The 24,775-nt window shown below is 38.4% G+C and overlaps 2 protein-coding genes across 3 annotated transcripts; one reads left to right on the plus strand and one right to left on the minus strand.

The window, feature by feature from the left end:
* Positions 1-3,065: 3,065 nt before the first annotated feature.
* Positions 3,066-4,694, minus strand: LOC306875101 (CD48 antigen-like). The gene is made up of 4 exons (XM_079425509.1): positions 4,473-4,694; positions 4,016-4,327; positions 3,595-3,891; positions 3,066-3,462 (listed from the first exon to the last, which is right to left on the minus strand). The coding sequence occupies exons 1-4, from the start codon at positions 4,519-4,521 to the stop codon at positions 3,431-3,433; spliced, it is 690 nt and encodes a 229-aa protein (XP_079281635.1). The 5' UTR covers positions 4,522-4,694; the 3' UTR covers positions 3,066-3,430.
* A 1,192-nt stretch (positions 4,695-5,886) lies between these two features.
* LOC306875088 (uncharacterized protein) lies at positions 5,887-24,048 on the plus strand. Of its 2 annotated transcripts, none has more exons than XM_079425490.1 (5): positions 5,887-5,970; positions 16,694-17,020; positions 22,518-22,826; positions 23,170-23,282; positions 23,589-24,048. In XM_079425490.1, exons 1-5 carry the CDS (start codon positions 5,928-5,930, stop codon positions 23,607-23,609), a joined length of 813 nt encoding a protein of 270 aa, XP_079281616.1. In that variant the 5' UTR covers positions 5,887-5,927; the 3' UTR covers positions 23,610-24,048. The 2 variants fall into 2 exon arrangements, with proteins under 2 accessions (XP_079281616.1, XP_079281615.1); XM_079425489.1 differs by lacking the exon at positions 5,887-5,970 and adding an exon at positions 13,289-13,345 and having other exon boundaries at positions 23,589-24,041.
* Positions 24,049-24,775: the final 727 nt, after the last annotated feature.

Genomic DNA, 24,775 nt, shown 5'->3' on the forward strand with positions numbered 1-24,775 from the left:
GTGCCTAGTTTATAAAGTTCTGAGTCTGTGGTTCTTGTGTTTATGATGGTCAGCTGTAATTTGCCTATGAATCTCCTATCAGTACCATTAAATATTGAGCTTTGACTGGCCTTTATGAGAGCTATGGGAGTACCTTGATCTCCAAACATCCATAATTTGCCAGGTAACAGAAAAACAGAAGCAAAATATACAATTTACAAAAACACATCTTCCATATGAAAAACTTTATTAACAATTTTCTTGACCATACAAGCTAAACAAAGATGTACAGGACAGAACAAATGTTATTTTCAAAAATTTAACACGTAAAATTTTATTTTTTTGTAATTAACTCTTTGTATAAAAAGGAAAGGTCAACACTTTAATGTCCATTAAAAAAAAAATCATGCATATAAAATCTCATCAAACTGACAAAAGCAGTTGGTACATCATCAAGGTTGCTTCATCTTTTTTTACCAGGATAACATCACTGCAGTTCAATGGAATACAATAATTACAATTCCAGCCACAACATTCCACAAAAAAAAGAAAGAGACTGTTTATTCATGTTTTATAATCCCAGGTGCATTACTGTTTTCCTCAGTTCAATTCTTCTGGATCTGGGGTCTGTTCTTCAGACATTGCTAACTCAGTTAGCTGGATTTGACTTTTGCCGATTTCACTTGATCTTGGTTCATTTGGTTATTTGATGCTCATTCTGGACTTGCCGTCATAGCAACAGGTCCGTAAACTTAAACCTTATTTCATGTAAACAGGATTAGATCGCATCATTTTAAGCAGAACTGATACTTAAAATCTGTCCCAGCCACTGCTACTTTATAACAAGAGTATCCTACTGGTGCAGGGACAATAATTTAAAATAATAATAATTCAAAAATGAATTTGAAAATAATATAACAATGTTGTGTAGTCTATAATACTACAGACACAGACAGTTTTATTTATTGAAATATTTATTAGTGATGAAATAATTACTTTATAATTGTGATAGTCTTACACACATGCTATACAGTTAATCTGAGCTGTGCATTTATTTGAGTGGTGACAGATATTATGGGAGAGGCTTGATGGAGCTCAGCAGATGCAGATAACTTGATCTCTAAGAAACTTTCATTAATGCTGTCACTTAAGAAATCTGCTTCAAAGATCAAATTAAATGGATTGCTAATTACAACATTGAAATAAAAATGTAAAGCCTACACAAATGCTCGAAATCATGTTAAAAAAATTACAAATAAATTAAAAACAGTGCACATTTCATTTATCTATTACAGCATTTATGTAGTTTTATTCGCTTGGCTGTTTCCTTATAAAAGTCCAGAAATTTGTCAACTTTTCTGTTTTGAAATTTGTCAACTATGATGTCATTACGTTGCTGTCTTGCCGCCAGCCAATCACTGCATTGCTGATCGTGGTTTCAAGTATCGATGCATCTGCGCTTTTTGGGGAACACAAGAATGCACAGTAATCTTAAACAACTTAATCCAGATATTTTAATCTAATACGCAAATTTCGTTTGAAGAACCAAATTAGCCAGAGATCAGTTATCAGGATTAGAAGATCTGGAATCTTTCAAATCATCTCAGATGTATTAAGCGAGGTACGAAGAACGGACCCCTGGGCCTGTACCATAATGTTAGATGAACAAATTCAGAGTTAAAGGATAAATTTTGAGTTGACAAAACCAAACCACTCCAATCTGGCTTTGTTGGCACCATGAAGCTGATCATCAACTTTATCTATCAACTCAGGCTTGATCCTGAGTTAATGGAGCGTGCACATGAATGTGTGACATCAGCGGTGAACAGCCAATCACAACACAGAGCATGTATGATTCACTTCTCGCGAGAGAGCCAGCGAGATTCAAAACTCTTTTGTGAAAGTTTAAGAGATTAAAGAATATGATGAATTTAAATGCATTTCCACTGAAGTACTTGTCCACGAAAGGAAAGGACAAATAAAGGAAATTATCTTGCTCTATCAGTGCAGTCACAAGTGAAACTTGTGAACTTAATTTATGTAAGGAATAATTGACGACGGGCCGTTGAATTATTAGAAAAATAATGCACACCCGAGGTGGTGATGCGGCCACGACGCGAAGCGGAGTGGCCGTTACACCTCGGGTGTGCATTATTTTTCTAATAATTCAATGGTCCGGAGTCAATTATTCCGCTTATACTACGGTTGCCACACCTCAAGACATCGATCAGATGATATATTTCAAGGGATTCGTCCGGTTTTTCTACTTAAATCGCTATTGTGAGTAGGATTATTTCTTCCGCATCTCATCCAACGACTCTTTTGCTAGTTCCAAAACGTCATTTTAAAGCTGGCAATGGAGGCTTGAGCCGTTGATAGCAGACTAATGCAGTTAATAATGAAGTTATTAGAAAGAGAGCGAGAGAGACAGAGACACAGAAAGAGAAACAGAGAGAGAGAGAGAGAGAGAGAGAGAGAGAGAGCTTGTATGAATTAGGCTACCTCTGTGTGTCCCTCAACAGTGTTCTGAAGCACCGTCTCTAAACTGTAAGTCTGCTTTAAGATGCAGCGCTGTTATTACCTCGCTAGTGAGAAATGTCTGTCATGTTGTTGTTTTTGTTAGTCCTGTGTGCTGTATAGGTAACGTTAGCACTACTGTATGCTAATTTCCGTTATTACAGTTAACTATGCGAAGTGATATGGAACTGTAATGCGGTCAAGAGAGCTGCCTGGAACTACGTTCGCCGTGCGTTTCCCTGAAAATAATTGCACACCTCAGAACGTTCGTCAGCCAATCAGATTCAAGCATTCAACGGCCCCGTAGTATAAATAGTTGATAATATATAGTGATAGAGACTCAAACATGTAAGCCATTTTTAAAGCGTTATCTATTGATTCTACCACTTATTTATATTACATATGATCTGTAAATATTAATATTCATTTAAAATGAATGCTTTATAATAATTGTTAAACTAAAGGTGCTTGTGTATAATGGAGTAATAATATAAATTGTATAATAATTATATAAATCATATGTAAATTGTAATTATCATTGAAGCCAGACTATTTTGTTGTATTTTTTTAAGGTACTTCATAGTGATCTTTAATTTGTAGGAAGAGAAACTGGGGGAGTGACTTTTTTTTGTCAGACATATGTCACTTTGCTCACATCTGGTCCAATTTCAGTTTGAGTTCTCTTACTCAGAACATAACCTGCCACGGAACAGGATAGCCATGGAGTGTAAGTTACTATGGCAGTGAAAGCAGCTAAAAGCCAAGCCACTTTCATGGTACCTAAAACCCAGGATTGGTGCAAAAACTAAATTGAAATTTACCTGGCTAGCCAGCTAATCCGGCTTCATGGTACAGGCCCCTGATGTGATAAACCAGAACACAACAACATCAGCAACAGCAGCCACGCCCACCACAACAGAGACGACCAATTGGATCACAGCTCCTTTTGACTCCAGTTGTCACAGTCTGTAGAAAGAAGTAGGCTCTAAATTAAAAACTGCATTATAGACTTTGACATGTCTACTCATACTGGTTTAAGGTATCAAGTACTGGTACTTAAGGTACTGTGAAGAAACACTAATATCACCAATGTTCTACCTGCACATGTCTGACAAAGTTGATTGATGTCCAAATGTTTAGTCTGGGTGCTGACAGGATTATTCACCACACAGCTGTAGCTGTTTCTATCCTGATATTCCACCTCCAGAGGTAGACTGATGCTGAGATCAGACGCACTGATGCTGGACAATAAACTGGTTCCTTTGTACCAGGAGAGAGTCACATGACCCACATTCACCACTGAACACAGCAGCACACTTTTGAACCCTGATGATGATGATGATAATGATGAACATTGAGGGGAGTATCTGGTGATGACAGGAACAGGCACAGGAGCTGGAGAGTAAAAAAACAAATAAATTCAAGAATAAGTAGCCTACAACTCACAGTAGGTAGGAGGGGTGTTAAGTAAATATAAATTTAAGTAGGCTACTGTTTACATGTGTAATATGCTACTCACCATAAACAGTGACAATGAATTTTTTCTGCAACTCTGTCTGTCCGAGATCGATACTCAGTTCATAAACTCCAGTGTGTTCTTTAGTGATGTTTGTGATGGTGAGATCTCCAGTCTGTCTTTCGATCTGCACTCTGTCTCTGAATGTCGTGATATCGTTTGTAAAAATGTCTCCCGCAACTGTTTTGATAATACGAGTTCTGCTGGATCCAAAGCGCCACTCGATCTCATGATCGCCCTGCATTTCAGTGAAACCAGTTCGGAGAGTGAAAGACCCTCCCTCCATCGCTGACATGAGCTCATCTGTCTCAGCGCCTAGAGATCACAATTAAATAGGCTAAATCTAAACGTCAACTTAAATATTTAAATCATTTGAACCCTTAGCTTAAATGTTTTAAATAATATTAGCCTATAGCTAATCTAACACCGAGGCCATGGATAGCCTACATTTATTACTCACCAATCAGAGGGAAAAAACTTAAACAGAACAAAACAAGCCCGTGAATCATTTTCTTCAACAGTGTGAGATAGATCCGTCAATGGTTGATCCTTAATGTCTGGAAAAAAACACGACAGAATCGCGTTTAACGACGTTTCATTGTCATAAACACTGTGGAGATAACTTGCGGTGAGTCAAGCAGATAAAAACCCAACTCTTTCAGTCTGCGCGCTTCCGTGAAGTGCGCGACTGCGCGCGATTGTGTAGCCAACAGCTGGTGTCGCAGCTCAGTTTCTCATCTCGCTTTATATCCCTTTATCTAGCCTTGTATAACACCATAAAATAGTAATAAAAGTTTATAACTTGCTTCTACAGAAACCATGATATTGATTTTACGGAATAAGGATCCCAGACACACAATAAAGAAGAACATATTAAGTGTATGAATTTTGTTTGATAAAAATCAAATCGGACTGTTTATGGATTCACTGCTTTATTTTATAATGTATATATTTGTGTAGAGTGGAAATGTGTCTTCATAGAAAAGAATCTAGGCTATTGTCTATAAATCAACTACACACATGCAGCAGTAAACAGGAAGGAGACATTTGTCCTCTCAAGAGAACCCTCATTCATTTGGGTCATTCTGTCACTAAACTGAGGTTTGACTCAGATTAGGAGCTGCTAGAGTCTCAAAAGCATCAAACTGAATTGACTATTTTTATTCCAAAATAAAGTTGTTTTGAGGGGACGAGATTCATGTAAGAAGGCCTTACATTAGTTTTTATATTCATTACAAGAGGTTTTCTTGGTTGTAGGCCTATGTGATGGCATGCAGTATTTTTATTTTTTATTTCTTTTTAATGGCTATTCATTTAGCTTCTTATGTAGCCTATTTATTTTCGTTTTGAATTCAGAAAACTATATGTATATATAAACTTTAAAATATCTCTCAAAAGTTACAGTTACGTCGGGTTTTGTTTTCATAATCAGGCGTGGTACTTTTTCATTAATTAAAGCAACGTTTTTAAAACCTTTTTATTTTGTTTATATTATTATTATTAATTTATTCATGAATTAATTAATTTTTGAATTACGCTGAATGTCTGTACTGGATTACTGTGACATTTTTAATGCAAGGAATAATACATTTGTTTTGCAATAAAAATGGATTACCATCCATAATCATTTTCACAAATTCATAACAAATTTTCACAATCTTTATTAAAGTTCAGTTTCAACAAAATGTTCAGCATTTATTTTACTGACTATACAGAAGACACGCCTAAACGAGCTTTAATGATTTTGATGAAGCCAAGGTCGACTTTGGAACGTTTGCAGGTAGTTTCGAAATAGTAGGTCTACACCCCCGCGTTCTAAAGAAACCACGTGACTTGGGAGGTTTGATAGGAGTCAGTCATCCGTGCTCTGAATCAATGCTGTTGTAGTTTAGACGCGGTCTGAAGCGACATCAGTATGAGTAATACCTTCCTTTTTTGGGTTTTATTACTCGTGAACGGTGAGTAACTTATTTTTTTTTATTATTAATTTAACATAGGCTATTCGTTTTCAGTATACATCGAAAACAGACAAGCGACAGCAACATTGTAAAGGTATTCTGAGGGTAAGTTGTTTGTGTTTAGTAGTAAACAGTAGAGGGCGCTGACGGCCTGTAATACTCTTAGCGTTACTATTTTGCACGAAAACAGTCTGCAATACTAACGCATGCCCTACTGTTTTAACGGAACAGAAGAAAAAAAAAATATATATATAATACATAAATATAATACATATGACACATAAATAAGTCACTCTCTCAATCAGTCGCTCAGTCTCTCTATTGAACTCTAGTCCGGTGTTACGAGATTTTTGGTTTCCAAGATTTTCGGTTTCAGGGGGCGGAGTATGCATGAATAATATTAATGATTTCCCGGACATGCGCGTGGAACTGAGAATTTCAGTTTATGCCCCTTGTATCTCAGCAGGTTTAAAGGAATATTTTGAAAAAAAAAAAAGATAATTATCATTTATATGTATGTCAAAATATGTGTATGTCTGCACTATGTCTGTATTATTATTATTATTTTCTTTGCGCTGGTAGCTCCTGTCACCAAGACAAATTCCTTGTAAACACACTTTGGCTATAAATCTGATTCTGATTACTGTTCTGAGGTTTTTCTCTGTGATGTCAGAGTTCGATTTTTCCTCTTCAGTGTCATCTTTCAGAATTCGTTCTAATATTCTGATTTGCTGCTCAAGAAACATTTCTGATTATAATCACAGTTGACAATTGTGCTTAATGAAGTGTGGAAACCATTAGGCCTAGTGACAGGATTCCTTGATGAATTGAAAGTTCAGAAAAACAGTATTTATTTGTAACATTATAAATGTACTTACTGACATTTTTATTAATTTAATGCATCCCTGTCAAACAAAAGCATATTTCTTAAAAAAAAAAATAATCTTAAAATAATAATAAAAAACAACAACAACGTAATCCCAAAACTTTTAAATGCTAATTTACAAAAAAAATGCCTCTATTTTTGTTACGATGCTGTGCGGAACAAGGAGCGCACGACGAGGATATACAATAGTTTTTCCTTTAATCAGGATTCCAGGAGCAGATACAAACAGGGGAGTGCACACACATCAATGATAGCAACAATAACCGACGGTCAGACTAACAAACACAGGAACTTATAAAGGGGCAGATAATTGGGGAGGACAGGTGAACACAATGACTAATCAAACTGAACTAGGTCAAAGGGGAAAACAGAAAACCCGACACGGAACAGTCACAGGGGAAAACAGAAAACCCGACATGTAACATTTCGCCCCCTCCCGGCAAGGCGTGACCTCACGCCGTAACATAACAACTGAGGAGGGAGGGTGGGGGCTCTGGAGGAGGATGTGGAACAGGAGGGTGGCAGAAAAAAAAAAAAAAAAAAAAAAAAAAAAAAACATAGAATCCAAACAATAAGTCCATGGGGGAGTGGAGGGTGGGAGGAGCCAAGGGGGAGCCAGGAACAGGAGGGGCCAGATGAACACCCAGGCCACAGTCCAGATGGTGGCCCACGGGGGAGCCGACGGAGGGAGGAGCCATGGTGGAGGAGTGACCGCCGACTCCATGGGGCCGACCAACGGCGGCGGAGCAGGTGGTGGTGGAGCCCGAGGTGGAGACAGAGAGCCAAAGAGCCAGGGTGACGCCGAAGATCCGGAGGTCCAAGGCGGAGCAGATGTCTTCGGCGACCTCGGCGCAGGCGGAGATCCGGATGGCCGCGGCGGAGCCGGAGCGACAGAGGACATAGGTGGAGCAGGAGGGAAGGAGGAGCCCAACGGAGCCGGAGGGACGAAGGGACGGGGCGCAGCCCAAGGAGAGTAGTCCTGAGGTGCAGGTAGGGGGACGACTGACCAATGCGGAGCCGGAAGGACGAGGGAGCCCGGTGGAGCTGGTGGGTAGACGGGATCCGGTGGAGCCGAGGGAGCTTGAAGGCATGGTGGAGCCGCAGGGTCGCCGGACTGAGGCGGAGTCTGGGTCTCGGAGGCTGAGGGCGGAGACGAGGGATCCTCCAGACTCAACGCCAACAGAGCTGGAGGTCGGCAGACCCGCGGCGAACCCACGCCACAGATGGTGAGCTGAGGGTGAGCAGAGGGGCTGACGAACTCAGGCGATGAGGGTGTTGGAGTAGGGACCAGGTCAATGAGAGGCGGTGGGAGAGGGAGGTTGGGTGGGATAACTTCCCAGAAATCTAACATAGGAGCTGGCTTAAGGATGATTGTGTCAGTGTGAAAGTCAATGAGGTTTCCCAGGTCCAGTTCATGCTCACCCTCAGCGGTGGCGCCGTGGGCGGGGCGTTCCATCGCCCTCGCGATCTCCACAGCTTCATCCACCGTCGGTTGAACTGCCGGCTCTCGCACCTGGTCAGACACTTGGGGCTCGGGCTCCGGGACGATCGGTAGCTCTGTCGCTCCAGATGGAGATGGCTCAACGACCGCGGCAGGCTCTGGCTCTCCGTCTGCGGTGGGCTCGGGCAGCTCCGCGCTGCGGGGTGGTAGCGGACTGGGCACTGGGTCCCGAGTGGGGCTGGTGTCATTATCTGCGATGTCCACGGTGAGTTGTGATCTGCAAGACACCAGCACCCACTCGATAAATGCGGCGAGGCTCTCTCGAGGACCGTCCCCGGACAACTGCCCACGTGTGGTGTTGTTCAGTCCAGCTTTGTAGAACGTGCAGAGGCAGTAGTCCGGGAAGTGTGTGAAGTTGGCCAGGAACAAAAAATCCTCGGTGTGGTCCTCGAGAGAGCGGTCCCCCTGCTCCAGCAGGATGACGAGGACAGCGGGATCCATAAAAAATAAAAAACTTGACAAAAACGGGAAACAAAACGGGGAAAAAACACGCCACAATCTTACTGTTTCGGTCGGTTATTCTGTTACGATGCTGTGCGGAACAAGGAGCGCACGACGAGGATATACAATAGTTTTTCCTTTAATCAGGATTCCAGGAGCAGATACAAACAGGGGAGTGCACACACATCAATGATAGCAACAATAACCGACGGTCAGACTAACAAACACAGGAACTTATAAAGGGGCAGATAATTGGGGAGGACAGGTGAACACAATGACTAATCAAACTGAACTAGGTCAAAGGGGAAAACAGAAAACCCGACACGGAACAGTCACAGGGGAAAACAGAAAACCAGACATGTAACAATTTTAAGCCTAATTAAGAATATATATGTTTATGAAACTTTATGACTTATAATGTTGAATGAGTGTTTGGTGTGCATCAAAATAGATCATTTATTTGTATAAAGGATCATTGTGTATCATCCAGGTACAGTACATCACATGGTCAAAGAACAGATGACAGAGAATAACATGTTGCAAAATAATAATAATAATAATAAGTATGGTGGTGAACTTTATTTCATTAATTGCCAGAGGATGACCATTTTAAAACATAAAAGGTAACAGAAGAGTATAACTATAAATAATTGAAATGGTTGTTGGTTCACATGTCTATATCTGCACTACTGTTGGAAATCAGTGTAGACATAATCATGCAGGTGTTCTGGGATTCTTGGTTTCACTCTGCAAGGGTAACCTTAAACATTTACTTGTGATAATCTTACATTTACATTTGTTTGTACAAATGTTTAAATATTATATATTGGAAACATGAAAAAAACAATGACAATTTTAGAAACTTTTTTTTTTTTTTTCCCAGCAGTGTATGATAGTTTATAATCAAACAACACGTAGAATGTTGAACAGAGTAAGTTAAGACATGGATCATCACACCCTATACAAAACAATATGTCCACAGATACATTCATATAGGTTAATTTCATTTGTAGCATGCAGTAATGTATTCAACAAATGATAACAATTAATAAGATACAGTTTTAAAGATTTGCGAGCAACAAATGAACAGCACAACAAACTGAAATCAATGTATACAATAGCTGAGGTTTGCTGTGCTTTATGCTAACATTACACAAAGAATGCCTGCAATCATTCAGTCAGTGATGACTGCACAAAACGTGTAAGGTTTGTGTGAACAAAACAAAATTGTTAAAATGATTATGAACAAATGTAGTTTAGGCATAGGTTTATGCAACGCTGTAAATATCTAATAAAATATTTTATTTTATTACTTTTAATATATATTTTTTTATTTACTTTTTTCAAATATTCCATTAAACCTGCTGAGATACAAGGAGCGTCAACTGAAATTCTCCACGCATGTCCTGGAAATCATTACAAGAGGGATGTTACACTTACACAGTAACTACACGTAACAAGAGGGATGTTACACTTACACAATAACTACATGTAACAAGAGGGATGTTACACTTACACAGTAACTACACGTAACAAGAGGGCTGTTACACTTACACAATAACTACACGTAACAAGAGGGCTGTTACACTTACACAGTAACTACACGTAACAAGAGGGATGTTACACTTACACAGTAACTACATGTAACAAGAGGGATGTTACACTTACACAGTAACTACATGTAACAAGAGGGATGTTACACTTACACAATAACTACATGTAACAAGAGGGATGTTACACTTACACAATAACTACATGTAACAAGAGGGATGTTACACTTACACAATAACTACATGTAACAAGAGGGATGTTACACTTACACAGTAACTACACGTAACAAGAGGGCTGTTACACTTACACAGTAACTACACGTAACAAGAGGGATGTTACACTTACACAGTAACTACACGTAACAAGAGGGATGTTACACTTACACAGTAACTACACGTAACAAAGAGATGTTACACTTACACAATAACTACATTTAACAAGAGGGATGTTACACTTACACAGTAACTACACGTAACAAGAGGGTAACAAGGCTTCACTTTAGATTACAGCCTGCGGATGTTACACTTACACAATAACTACACGTAACAAGGGTGTATGTTTGCACAGTAGTTAAGAAAAAGGTTGTAGTGCATTTTATTCTACTTGCCTCAATCCACATACGGAAGCCCAAATTGCACCAACAGCACTACAGCTATAAAAAAAACATCAATTATACAGTAATTATACGTGTTGTGTATTATGTTGTTATTTATCCTGGGAGGAGCTGGAAACAGGTAATCTACTTTTCCACTGTATTGCACCTCGACAGTTCAATTCTGGTGAACTGACTCGCTGCTGAGATGGCCATAAGCAATACTCTTTCATCAGGTAAATTTTCATATGGGAATTTCTAAACCAAATCATATCAGATGCTCATCACCCCATACGTACAGCTGAGTTCAGTAATCTCCATGACACCACATAAATAATATAGCTTATATTCTTTAGTAAACTGTTAAAATTTATAAAGACAATGAAGTTTTTTAAATTCATTATAATTACTAAATTATACTAGGCTATAGTATACAGTTTACTATTTGTATCAATGTCATGTAAGATATATATGTTGTAATAATACAAAAAGTAGGCTACCCAGTACGTAGTGTAAAAATATGTTGCATCATATATTTTGTTTTATTACAATAAGGCAAATTGCTCTAAATCATAATATTGTTGCCTAACACAGTAGGATATAACCAGGTGGGGACGGTTGCAACACTTTTTTGTATTTCCTTTAGTTTTTCAGAGACTGCTTGCATTAGAAAGCCAGAATTTTAATACAATAAAGCAACATCAGTCAGCTACTCATCCACGATTATATACACATAATTTATACTTGAATAGACAAATTATACTGGAATAGAAAGTCAAATGTTGCAACTGACCCCACAACAGGGGACGGTTGCAACAGTCCACAGGGGCAGTTGCAACATTCATTAAAATGTAATTAAAACCATTCTTAAATATAATTTAGCATTTTCTTTATTTTATTTGTGCATAGACATGGTCTTTAATAAGTTAAATTGGCTGTATAAAAACAAAGAATAGTAAATGGAAGAAAAAAAAATCAAGTAACATGTAACAACCTTGTCTTGGTTAATTATGACAATACATTTGAACTACAAAATATTAATTTAATCAGAATCAAGACACTAAAACTTAATAATAGCCTACTTCTGTTAACATCTGTGAAACTAAGGCCAGTTGCATGAACTTAGAATAGCAGTTAACCAACTAGCAGTTAACCAAGTGGATCAATGTCGTGGTAAGGGACAGCATGTTGGGATGGTTGCAACAACATGTTGCAACTGTCCCCACCCTTGACAGCCGTGATAAAACTTGGTATAATAGCTTGACACAATATCTTTGACACATGCTAGCTATTAGAAGCTAAGAAAACACAGATATAAATGAAATGTTCTTACAATGCTTCACGCAAACATCTTTGACAGTATGACAAAAAAAATCTGATGATTAAAAAAATACTTTTTTTACCATGAAAATTATTTTTGGTAAAAGGAAAGGTCACATGTGCCTAATTTCATCCAGGAAGGATGGGGAGGGGGGTGATTTAGCATGTGCAGTATGAATATCATTACTGTAGCTCATTCCAGATTGTAGAAATAAGCCATGTTGCAACTGTCCCCCGTTGCAACCGTCCCCGCCCTCCCCTAATCCTAGAATAGTTACACCTCCTTATGAAATACTAACAGTGTAAATACTTTAATTTTCCAAGTAATTACCCCATTATTCCACAATTTTTGACGTTTACCTACATGTACGTTCAGCTTTAAATTATGCTGATGCGGAAAATCATAAGGATTTAATTTATGCTGACTCTACATTCACGTAATTTCCGAATAGGTACCCTTTAGTTATAAAATACTTACAGTATAAATGCTTTATAATTCCGCAGGTTATTACCCCCTTATTCCCCAAACGTTGCATATTGTTCCCTTATACCTATGAGTAGGTTCTGTGGAGGTACTCTATAGTTACAAATAGGTACACTGTAAATTCTGTTTAATTACGCTGTACATTGCGGGCTGTAATCTAAAGCCTTACCGGTTTTTCTATAAATTACTTAGAGAAGATTCCATTTTTATGGCATAATGTTTCTTTCCCAAGGGGAAATGAAGTGAGTGTTGCTCTGCCCGCATTCCTTTGAGCAATAAAACTAGTGTTATCAGATTGGTTGCCATGGAACCGGGGGCCTGGAGTCATTTACAGACATATGGGCACCCAGTATGTGTATTGGGTGAGGGATCTGTGATTATTTGTTAATCTAATAACTAATTGATTTGTTAAAACAAATGAAAAATAGTGTGTGTGATTGGTCCAAATGCTACACTCCACCCACTGAAACCGAAAATCTTGTAACACCGGTTGAGTTACTGTTGCTTACATTCAGGGTGTGGCTTCCAATTTCCATCGAGCTCGTAATTAGATGACTGATGTTGTTGCAACCTGTCCTGCTAACATTAGGCCTACCTTCGGTGAGTTTTTACTTGTTTTTGCAAGTTGTACTTGTTCAGAATAGGTATGTCACCCCAATGTTTATTCAAAAAATAAAATAAATATTTTACATTAAAGCAGCAAATAAAATGTATGCTATACATTGTGCCATTTGTTCAGTCTTTGTGTGTCAATGTGAAGCATCCATGCTTGTGTGCTGAGTTTTGTTGAGTCATTTAATAATATCCAATAACATAAATCCAAAGAATCAGAATAGACATAATTTGCATGCATTGTAGAAATTACAAGACACATTAGGCTTGATTTTCAAGAGACACAATGCAACAAATCTGTTTACTTGCATTACCAACATTATGACAAACTGAAATACTTACAAAGCTACTGTATTTTGTAAATATACTAGACTGCTGCCAAAATTGGTGTATTAAGAGACTGAGATTGAGCTCAGTAAAACGACTGGTTTTATGGCAAATAGGTATTTGCAAAGAGTATTTGTAAACTATGACACAAAATGTAATTTAGCATTGCAGGAACATGTACACTGTAAAAAAATTCAAGCGGTTTCAACTAATTATTATTTAGTAACTAGTTCCACAGAAATTTTGCGTTCAGTCAATTTCTGACTTCAAAGTGTTATCTGAACTGTTATTTTTTAGTTGGTTCAAGCTTCCGTGAACTAGTTTAATATCCATTCAACTAAAATGTTTTAATTGGTCAAACATTTAGAAGACTTCAGCAATTTATGTCAATTAAAATTTAGCGGTTTACTCCATGTGTTTTTTATGTTACCTCAACTAAGATTTATTATTTGAGCATCATAAGAAATTGCTGGGGAACTACATAAACATATGTTTTTATAGTTTAACAAAATTATAAAAAAATATTAACTTGTGTTTATCAATCACTAAAAACACACTTTACAACACATAATAGCCTTTATTTAATAACAATCTCCATTTATAACATTTTAGCATACACATTAAACATGCAGGAATGAAGAAAAAAAGTCACCTACATCTTGGATGGCCTGACGGTCAGTCAATTAACAGCAAATTTTCATTTTTGGGTGAACTATCCCTTTAAAGCTCCAGTTGACAAACATTACTTCTGTAATACAACTGCAAAATTCAGTTTAAACTTTGTTGAATGAATTAAGAAAAAACTAAACAAGCTAAACAAAAGGTTAGCAAACAAACATTTACAAATATTATTACTGTTCACAATCACATCTTTACAATGAGGCAGAAGTAAAAAAAAAAAAGGAAAAAATAAAAAAAAGAACCAGGTGTTACAGTACAGTGGCATGCGAAAGTTTGGGAACCCCTTGCAGAATCTGTGAAAATGTGGATAATTTTACCAAAATAAGAGAGATCATACAAAATGCATGTTATTTTTTAATTAGTACTGTCCTGAGTAAGATATTTTCCATAAAAGATGTTTACATATAGTCCACAAGACAAAACAATAGCTGAAATTATTAAAATAACCACATTCAAAAGTTTGGGAACCCTTGGTTCTTAATACTGTGTGTGGTTACCTGGATGATCTACGACTGTTTTTTTGTTTTGTGATGGTTGTTCATGAGTCCCTTGTTTGTTCTGAACAGTTCAACTGAGCACTGTTCTTCAGAAAAATCCTCCAGGTCCTGCAGAATCTTCAGTTTTCCAGCATCTTTTGCATATTTGAACCCTTTCCAGCAGTAACTGTATGATTTTGAGATCCACCTTTTCACACTGAGGATGATTGAGGGACTCAAACACAACAATTAAAAAAGGTTCAAACATTCACTGATGCTCCAGAAGGAAACATGATGCATTAAGAGCCGGTGGTGAAAACTTTTTGAATTTGAAGATCAAGGTAAATTGTACTTCATTTGTCTTCCAGGAAACATGCAAGTATCTTCTGTCGCGTCAGAAGGGCAGTACTAAATGGAAAAATATGATATTTCAACAAAATAAGAAAAATCTTCATCCTGTTCAAAAGTTTTCACCACCGGCTCTTAATGCATCGTGTTTCCTTCAGGAGCATCAGTGAATGTTTGAACCTTTTTTAATTGTTGTGTTTGAGTCCCTCAATCATCCTCAGTGTGAAAAGGTGGATCTCAAAATCATACAGTTACTGCTGGAAAGGGTTCAAATATGCAAAAGATGCTGGAAAACTGAAGATTCTGCAGGACCTGGAGGATTTTTCTGAAGAACAGTGCTCAGTCTAACTGTTCAGAACAAACAAGGGACTCATGAACAACCATCACAAAACAAAAAAACAGTCGTAGATCATCCAGGTAACCACACACAGTATTAAGAACCAAGGGTTCCCAAACTTTTGAATGTGGTTATTTTAATAATTTCAGCTATTTTTTTGTCTTGTGGACTATATGTAAACATCTTTTATGGAAAATATCTTACCCAGGACAGTACTAAATAAAAAATAACATGCATTTTGTATGATCTCTCTTATTTTGGTAAAATTATCCACATTTTCACAGATTCTGCAAGGGGTTCCCAAACTTTCGATCCCCACTGTATATAAAATCAAATCAAGTAACTTTTATTTACATAGCACTTTATACGATACTGATTGTGTCAAAGCAGCTTTACAGAGTCAAACAGGAAAATAGTTTGTCAATAATGCAAGAGGACATTAACAAGTCATTTTTCCAGTTAAAGTCAGTTCATTGGTGATTCAGTGTTGACATCATCCAGTTCAGCTCTCTTCTAATAATGTCTGTGCAATCAGCCAAGCGTCCCCAAATAAGCAAGCCAAAGGCGACAGCAGCACAGGTCCGAAACTCCATCGGTGACAGAAACTGAGTAGAGACCTTGGGAGCAATGAGGCACAGTCGGGGCAGTTCTCCTCTGGCAAGACGAAACCAGCATGGCATGGTTTAATTCTAGGCTGCAACACAGGTCAGATTGAGCAGAGGACTTGTCTGGTTCTCGTGGTCTTGTCTGGTTTTCGTGGTCTTGTCCCAATGGCCAACGGGGTCTTATAGCAAGACAATTAGTTCAACTTAAATATTTTTGTCCTTTCAACATTTTGTTAATTGGATTTTTCAACAATGTAGCATGCAGGAAGAATAAAATAAATTCAGGGACTAACTTTAAATTAGCTCATAATATCCCATCTGTACTGTACAGTGTGAATGAAAAAGATTACTTTAGAGAACTGCTCAAGCTCGTGAAACTATATTGTCAAATATAATATTGTAATTTTCCAGTACCAATACAGGAATATAACTGTACACAAACAATAGGCTATTTTGCCTGAGAAATTGCTTTCATTAATATACTGTAATTACAGCACAAATATTACAGTAATATACAAGTTTACAATGTTATCTAACAAAACTGTTTCTGCTTGTTCTTCAGGTGTGTTTGGTGTTGATGCAGATGTAGTATCAGTATCAGTGATGGTGGGAGATTCTGTCACTCTACATACTGATATTACTGACGTACCGAAGGATACTAAGATAATATGGAAGTTTGGTGATGAAATCATAGCTAGAATGAATGAAGCAGATGGAAATCCCTCTACATATGATGGTCCCGGTGCGATATTCAAAGACAGACTGAAGCTGGACAAACAGACTGGATCTCTGACCATCACAAACATCAGAATTGAACACATTGGACATTATAGTGTAGACATCAAGAGCATAGATGCAAAATTGAAGACATTCCAAGTTACTGTCCATGGTGAGTAACTCATGTCAGTCACCTGTGGACAGTTTTTAGATGATGCGGAATGAATACAAGCTTTAAAATTATGGGTTAAGCTATTATTATTAGATTTGTTATTTTTATGTCAACTTTAAAAGAAAAAAACAAAACAAAGATGTTGATGACCAAATCAGATCTCTCAAAATGATACAAAATTAATGTTGTGTTGAATTACAGTTTGTTCGATTGTTTAAATGATTTCTTATTGTATTTATTTCATCTTTTTCTTTAACCACATGAAACTATACTTTTATGGAGATTTGTTCAAAAGCCTTTTTTTTGCGCAAATTAACAATCAGATGTGAGGCTATATTGAAATCCATTTGAAAGGTAGATTGGTGTGTTGGATTTAAGTGTGACACTAGAAATACATTCAAAATAAGATATATACAATTTCTTAATACAAATTTCTACATCTTTTACACAACATCATTCCAAAGCAGCTTCAGTTGTATATAAATTTGAATCTGTATCTGAAATGCATTTGAATTTTAAATGTATTTTTAAAACAGAAAAAATAACTTCATGGAGGAAAGTCTATTAAACTGTTCAGTCTCAGAATTTAGACTTATCTTTCAAAGTGTGATTGTGTGGAAATTACAGCATTATAAGTTCTGTTTGTTCTCCTCATGTGTTTGTTGTTGAGACAGATGTGGTGGAGTCAGTGTCAGTGATGGAGGGAGATTCTGTCACTCTACACACTGGTGTTAAAGTACAGAGAGAGAATCAGATACTGTGGGAGTTTGGAGATCAAGTCATCCCTATTGCTCACTTAACCTTTTAACTGTCGCCCCCACTAGTTGAGCTCAAACACAAACATGACCTACACAAACTAAAACAGTCACAGTTCATGAACCCTCTGGACTACAGACAGAAATATGGGCTCTTTAGAAAGATGCCATTTATCCGTTTGATGTTTGAGTATCCAAATTAAATGCCTTAGTATAGAAAAATGGTAAGATAACCTTAACTATTTTGTAAAGTATTGCTGTATTAATTTAAAATAAGATATATTTCGGAATAAATATATGAAATTGTGCCAGAGCAGTTTACAAAAGCAGTGACATTAAAGCCACACATCTGCACAAGATATAATTCAAATTTGAAGGGGCACCAATCAAAATCCTGTAAGCTTTATTTTTATTAGTGACAGTACCTTTGAAAAGACACACATTGACAAACGGGGGGGGGGGGGGGCTGGTGTTCAGAAAACATTTTTAATGACACTCATCCTTTCAGTAATTTAGTTTAGTAATGCCAGTGGCGCATACATAATTTAATTCACCTTTAGTAAAAACACAAATACTTAAACACCTATAGGCCTAGGCTATACAAATCTGAAAATTTACAGAATGCTAATTTGCAGAATACAAACAGTCCAAATATTCTTTGTTATTATGGAGCCTATTCCTTGGCTGCATTTCCAATTCATTAGAATTTTGCTAGCTTTTCTCTGGCTGACTGTGTTCAGTGAATATTAGTAGGTCGGGCATATGCGGCCATCACAACAGCCGGTTGTGCGCTGTTAGAATGTTTTCAATGTCTGTCCAATCAGCGCTGCAGAAATAACGCTGGGGGTGGGATTATTGTGTTAATAAAACTTGAGCAAACCTTATAGTAGCCTATAGCTTTTACCACTGAAACAACACTGGTGTTCACAATTTAGGCCTACTGGAAAATTTACATGATTATTGTTCAATCTGAAGATATGTAAACGAAGATGCATTAGTTGATATTCCTTTAAATCACACCTTTTGGACTAAAATCTTAAAAACACATTCTGGATTATTGCCATTAAAACTATGTCAATGTATTTTTCATCTTCAATGGATAAAAGCGAACCAGTTCAGAAAGTTCAGAACTCACCGCTTTGATGTTGCATGTAGTACATTGTTCCTAACGCTTGATACCAATTAAAATGATGTACACTGTGACATATGTAAATATCGATGCTCGAGCATTTACACCTTTACATGACATGTTGTTTTCCAATATTAATTAAAATTTCGAAGTAAAATAATGCAGTGAAGGTAAACTTACAAACTTCGGGACCAGAGATGGTCTGGTGAAAGTTAATGGCTTAAACGGCGCCGCTGACGAGAGATGGAGTAACATCGATCTGAATGGTCAGACCGGAGATCTCACCATACGAAACATCCGAAGAGATCAGTACGGAAATTATAAAGTGGAGATCAACACCAGCAGTATGATTTTACACAGGAAGTTCAATATTGCTGTTGGTGAGTAGATTATATTAAATTATATAATATATTGACTCTGTTATGACTTCAGTCAAATTACACTGTAAAAACATCTCAGGTTACGCATGTAACCATGGTTCCCTGAGAAGGGAATGAGACACTACGTCCTCTAGGGGTCGCTATGGGGAACGCCGTCAGCGTGACCCATGTCTGAAGCATACATACAAAAACACTGCATGTTGGCCGGCGACAGCCTATGACGTCACTACCGGCACGACCACAATATAAAGGGGCGCCGGGAAAATACGTCCTCCAATTCTTCGTCTGAAGCTTGCGTCTGAAGCATGGCACAAAGACTAGAGGACGCAGTGTCTCGTTCCCTACTCAGGAAACCATGGTTACATATGTAACCTGAGACGTTCCCTTTTGAGGGAACTTCAAACTGCGCCCTCTAGTGTCTCGTTCCCTACTCAGGAAACCATGGTTACATATGTAACCTGAGACGTTCCCTTTTGAGGGAACTTCAAACTGCGCCCTCTAGGGGTCACTATGGGGAACGGAAATACCCACGCCACCATGCAGAGGGGAGTGCAAGCCAAGCAAAAAAGGCGAGCACTAAGTACCAACTCTACCGGGCTATGGGAGTTAGACGGTTAGACGGCTGTCAGTGACATTATCCTCTATGGCCAAAGACCCGAGCTGCATACTCTAAAACACTTACCTGTTAAGGGCCGGGACTCCCGGACCCAGGGTAGAGCTCGAAGGCTTAGAATCATAAGGGGATACGGCCAAGTGCCAAGGATAGTAGCTAGGTCCTGACCCATTGGCATGACTGCACGGTGGATCCCACAGAGCAGAGAATCCAATTCTCAGGATGAGAGAGAAACTCAGATGCTCGGAAGGGAGCAGCATGCTCATAGGTGGCCCTTTATAGTGAGGGGAGCAATGCTAACTCGACCAACAAGGAGAGCAACCTAACAGGGAGGCAGAGAGAGACTTAACAACCTGAGGCCGCTGAATCACAGAGCTCCGGGGAGTGGAGAACCTAACTCTCAGAATGAAAGGGAACTCGATCCAGGGGTATGAGGCCGGGAACAGGGCTCTCATCCTTGCATGGAAGGCATGAAACATAGAATATAACCAAAACATCATAAGTCCAGCATAGAGACTGCAATGTCAAGCGCAGGTTTCTATGGTTGCAGGGGAATTAGAGAGGGGAAGATGAGGGCAGATGACAGGCCCCCCGAGGGAAGGGAGTAGATGTTCAAGTCTTACTCTGGTCCGGACGAGAGCGTTGAGAACGCCTCATCTGGATCACCTCCCTCAGGTCTTGCCTACCTCTCTTTGACCCGTGCCTCCCTCTAGCCCTACCCGCAGGCGGGGGAGGGGCACGAGTCGCAACACTAGCCTTCTATGCCCATCTCTGATCCCCAGATGGAGATGGGCCTGGACCCCTGCGTTGTTCGAGCTCAGACCTGGACCTTCTTGGAATGAAGGTTTTGAAGGCCGCTGAGCGCGCCTTCGCCTCCCTAAACTTCTCAACCACCATCTCGACGGAGGTACCGAAAAGCTCGGAAGGTGAGACTGCAGCATCGAGAAGAAAGCCCTTCTCTTTCTTCCCAATATCTGCCAGATTTACCCACAGATGTCTCTCCATTACCACCATGGCCGCCATAGACCTGCCCATAGCAGTGGCGGCCTGCTTAGTGGCACGGAGAGCCAAATCCGTGGTGTGGCGCAGCTCAGCTACTTCATCAAGTGACAAGCCCTGACAAGCGCCACCATCTTGGCCCGCTTCCACGGCAAGTCAATAACCTCCAACAACTCCAAGTCATATGCAGGGCAGGAGGATTGAGAGGGCTCAGTCTCAACTTCTTCGGCCTCAGACATCTCCTGCTCTTCCTGGGCATAACCCAGCAGAGCACTAGCCACTGGATCAGATGATGTCAGAAAGATTGCATTATCATCATCCAGCAACTCACTCTCGTTCGCGGCCAATGAGCGCGAGAAGGAAAGCCCCATCTCTAACTCATCAGCCAGATCCGCCTGCAAGCCCCTAGTTATTCTCCCCCGTGCCTCTGCAACAGTGGGTCTTGAACCACGGGAAGCAGACAGCTGCCCCTCCTTCCTCGAAAAGAGAGAAAGACGAGAGCAGAGCTTTTTCATAGAAAAAAGCTCACAGTGCACGCAGATTGCCCCTCGAGGACATCGCGTGCGTTCTCCTCACCCAAAAGATCATGTGTGTCATCAGGTGTCAAATAACGAGGACACGGATTCACACATCTCTTAAACGCCTTGCTAGTGCTCGCCATGGTAACAGTAGAAAAAACGTTCTTACCAGTAGAATGCACGCTTCAAACAAAACAGTCACTGTAGACGAAGAAGAGGATGAAGTATTTTCCGAGCACTCCTTTATACTGTGGTCGCGCCGGTAGTGACGTCATAGGCTGTCGCCGGCCAACATGTGGTGTTTTTGTATGTATGCTTCAGACATGGGTCATGCTGACAGCGTTCTCCATAGCGACCCCTAGAGGACGCAGTTCGAAGTTCCCTCAAAAGGGAAATAGTGTATTTTAAACTGTAAAAAAGTTTTACAGGAAAAATTGTAAAAGATCTGACCGGATGTTTCATGTAATTTTACAGTAAAATACTGTTAAATGTACCATTTTAGAAGGTAAAAAAATAACTAAATTTAATTTACAATGATAGGTTATGGGTCTCTCTCAGTGATATATATAGAACGAGGTATCATGTTGCCATATTAAAATAAAGATTTTAAAATAAAAATTCTACCATATTCAAATAAAGTTTTTATAATGTAGCCTAGGCTATTTCACCAATTAAACAAATATATATTCAGCTAATTGTCAGCTTCTTACATGTTTGTATCTCATAAACAATTAGTGGATATGCATATATCTATATAATATTTTATAATAGGAAATTATTGTGAAAAAGCTAATAAAATGTTTAGGCTACATTCTGAGGCAGATTGTCGGCAAGTCATTTTAAGATGGTTTGTGATTCGGTTTTAGTGACTTAGGAGTCCTCTTGACTACGCTTAACTTTCAATGGCTTAATGGTGGATAGATGTGATTTATGATCAGTGCAATACAATAAATCATTGAAATGTAAAATGATTTATTTACTAACAATAGAATAATATCTGGGGTGTGAGTATCTTTTAATATGAATCACCAGCTTAACTGTGTGATTTATCATTATTATTTATCTATATATTTGTTCTCTATATGTGTTTGTTGCTGTGACAGATGAAATTAAGGCAGTGTCAGTGACTGAGGGACACTCTGTCGTTCTACGCACTGGTCTTCTTGGAATACAGGGATACGATCTGATCATTTGGAAGTTTGAAGACCATCTCATGGCTGAAATCCATCAAGAGACCAATCGGTTTTCATTATTTAGTGCTGGTGGGAGATTCAAAGACAGACTGCTGCCAGACCATCAGACTGGATCTCTGATCATCAGCAAATCAAGAACCACAGACTCTGGAGATTATCATCTGTACATGAAGAGCAGGCCACACTCTTTACAAAGGACCATCAGTGTTACTGTCAGTGGTGAGTATATTAAATGAGACTTTTGTAGAGAAAATTAACATTATTTCAAATATTGTCACACAGAAACACATTTGTGTTTGAAGTATTTGTCCATTATAAGAAACACAAGAGGTTGTAAATGGTTCAGTGAAAACAAAATATGTCACAGAAGTCACACTTTACTGTTTAGTGTTAGTATTTTTGATTTTCTCTTTGAATCAGCTTACTATTATTGAGAAATGTGGGGTATTCACTATAGTGGTAATGTCTCTCTTTATCTTCACTCAGGTTATATAGAGCTGATGTGTTTGTTTTAGATCAGACACACATTCACAACAATGACTGTCTCTCTTTAATATTACAGATCCACCTCATTCAGGTGCTGCATCAGGGATATGTGGTGCTGGTGTTGGTCTGCTGATTTGGGCTGTAACTGTGTTTTTTGCTGCAAGAAGTATAAGCAACCAAGGCAAAAGTGTAAGTATTTCATGGAAATCATACCGCAAGAGCGAACAATGAAATTATTTAGTCTTTGAAGGAAATGAATAAATTGAGATTTTTCTACACGTAATTGAGAAAGTTTTTTATTTTTAATTTAAGTATAATTACTGTTGAAAGAATAACCGATGATTGATTTTCCTAGTGCAGTGAAGGAGAACATACATACAGGGGAACCAATAGCTAATATTATCATTATTATTATTAAAACTATTATTTATTCATTACTATTTTCTTTTTTTTTAATTGTTGTTTTTACTGATTCTTTCTGTGTTTTTATAACAGGTTTCAGTGAATATAAAGTGAATCACTCTCAGGATCTGAAGAAAATGAAGAGAAAACAGCAGTTCATAATCACTATAACCCTTATAAACTTGTGCTTTGCATGACATACTAATCAGTGTTTATTTTTAATTTTTTTTGACAAATCATGCTTAATGTACTTTTTGTCTCATGTCTGTCTACTAGAACAAAATGAAAAATTGTAAACACCTGAAATGTTCAAGTTACAGAACCATTCATGACTTTTTCCAGTTAAATATGAAATAAATCAATATGCTTTCCCTGCTTGAGATAGGTATTTTCTCTTTTTAGAGTAATCGTAAGGTTACTTGGATTGTGTTTTGTGACTGCAAAGTATAATTTCTATGCCATTCATGTGAAAGTTTATGTGCATGCCGTGCTTATACATATGGATCCATGTACAAACACACAATAAAGCCAATAAATCAACTTGATAAAACTGAGACTTATGTTGCCTGAGTGTGGATGGATTGTAAGTCGCTGAAATCGCTCAAGGCATAAAGAAAGATCAGGCAAGATGTTAACATGTCTTATCAACAGGAGTGGCTTATTTGTTCTTTTACTCAACTTTTAAAAATAAAAATATTATTCACTGATACTATCTCATCAAAACAAAAACAACAGCAAAAATATGAGCAATTAAGGGGCCAAGCACAACAGAGGCAGAATGAGGAGCAAGCATAGCAGGGAGGATCAGACAAAATGCAGCAATGAGTAATTAAAGACATGGTCTGAAGATGATCGGAGTCGAATTTGGTGAAAATCGGACCAAAGGCCCAGGAGGAGGTTTTAAAAAAGAAATCAAAATGGAGGACATGAAGTTCACCGAATTATGACATAATTGGTATTGATGTTCTTGGCATGATCCGAGGAATCGTTCAAGACCAGTTGCATGATAATAGGCAAAACTAATAAAAAGATATTAGCATTTGTTTTTAAATTACATCAAAAATCACATCCAACAACCGCACCATCAACTCCTCAGGGCTGCGTTCTCTCTCCACTTCTCTTCTCCCTCTACACAAATGACTGCACATCTAAAGACCCCTCTGTCAAGCTCCTGAAGTTTGCAGATGACACCACAGTCATTGGTCTCATCCAGGACAGCGACGAGTCTGCTTGCAGACAAGAGGTTGAGCAGCTGGCTATCTGGTGCAGGTTGTTGTGGA

The sequence above is a fragment of the Barbus barbus genome (assembly GCF_936440315.1).
Source record: "Barbus barbus genome assembly, chromosome: 9".
In the NCBI taxonomy this organism is placed as follows: Eukaryota; Metazoa; Chordata; class Actinopteri; order Cypriniformes; family Cyprinidae; genus Barbus; species Barbus barbus.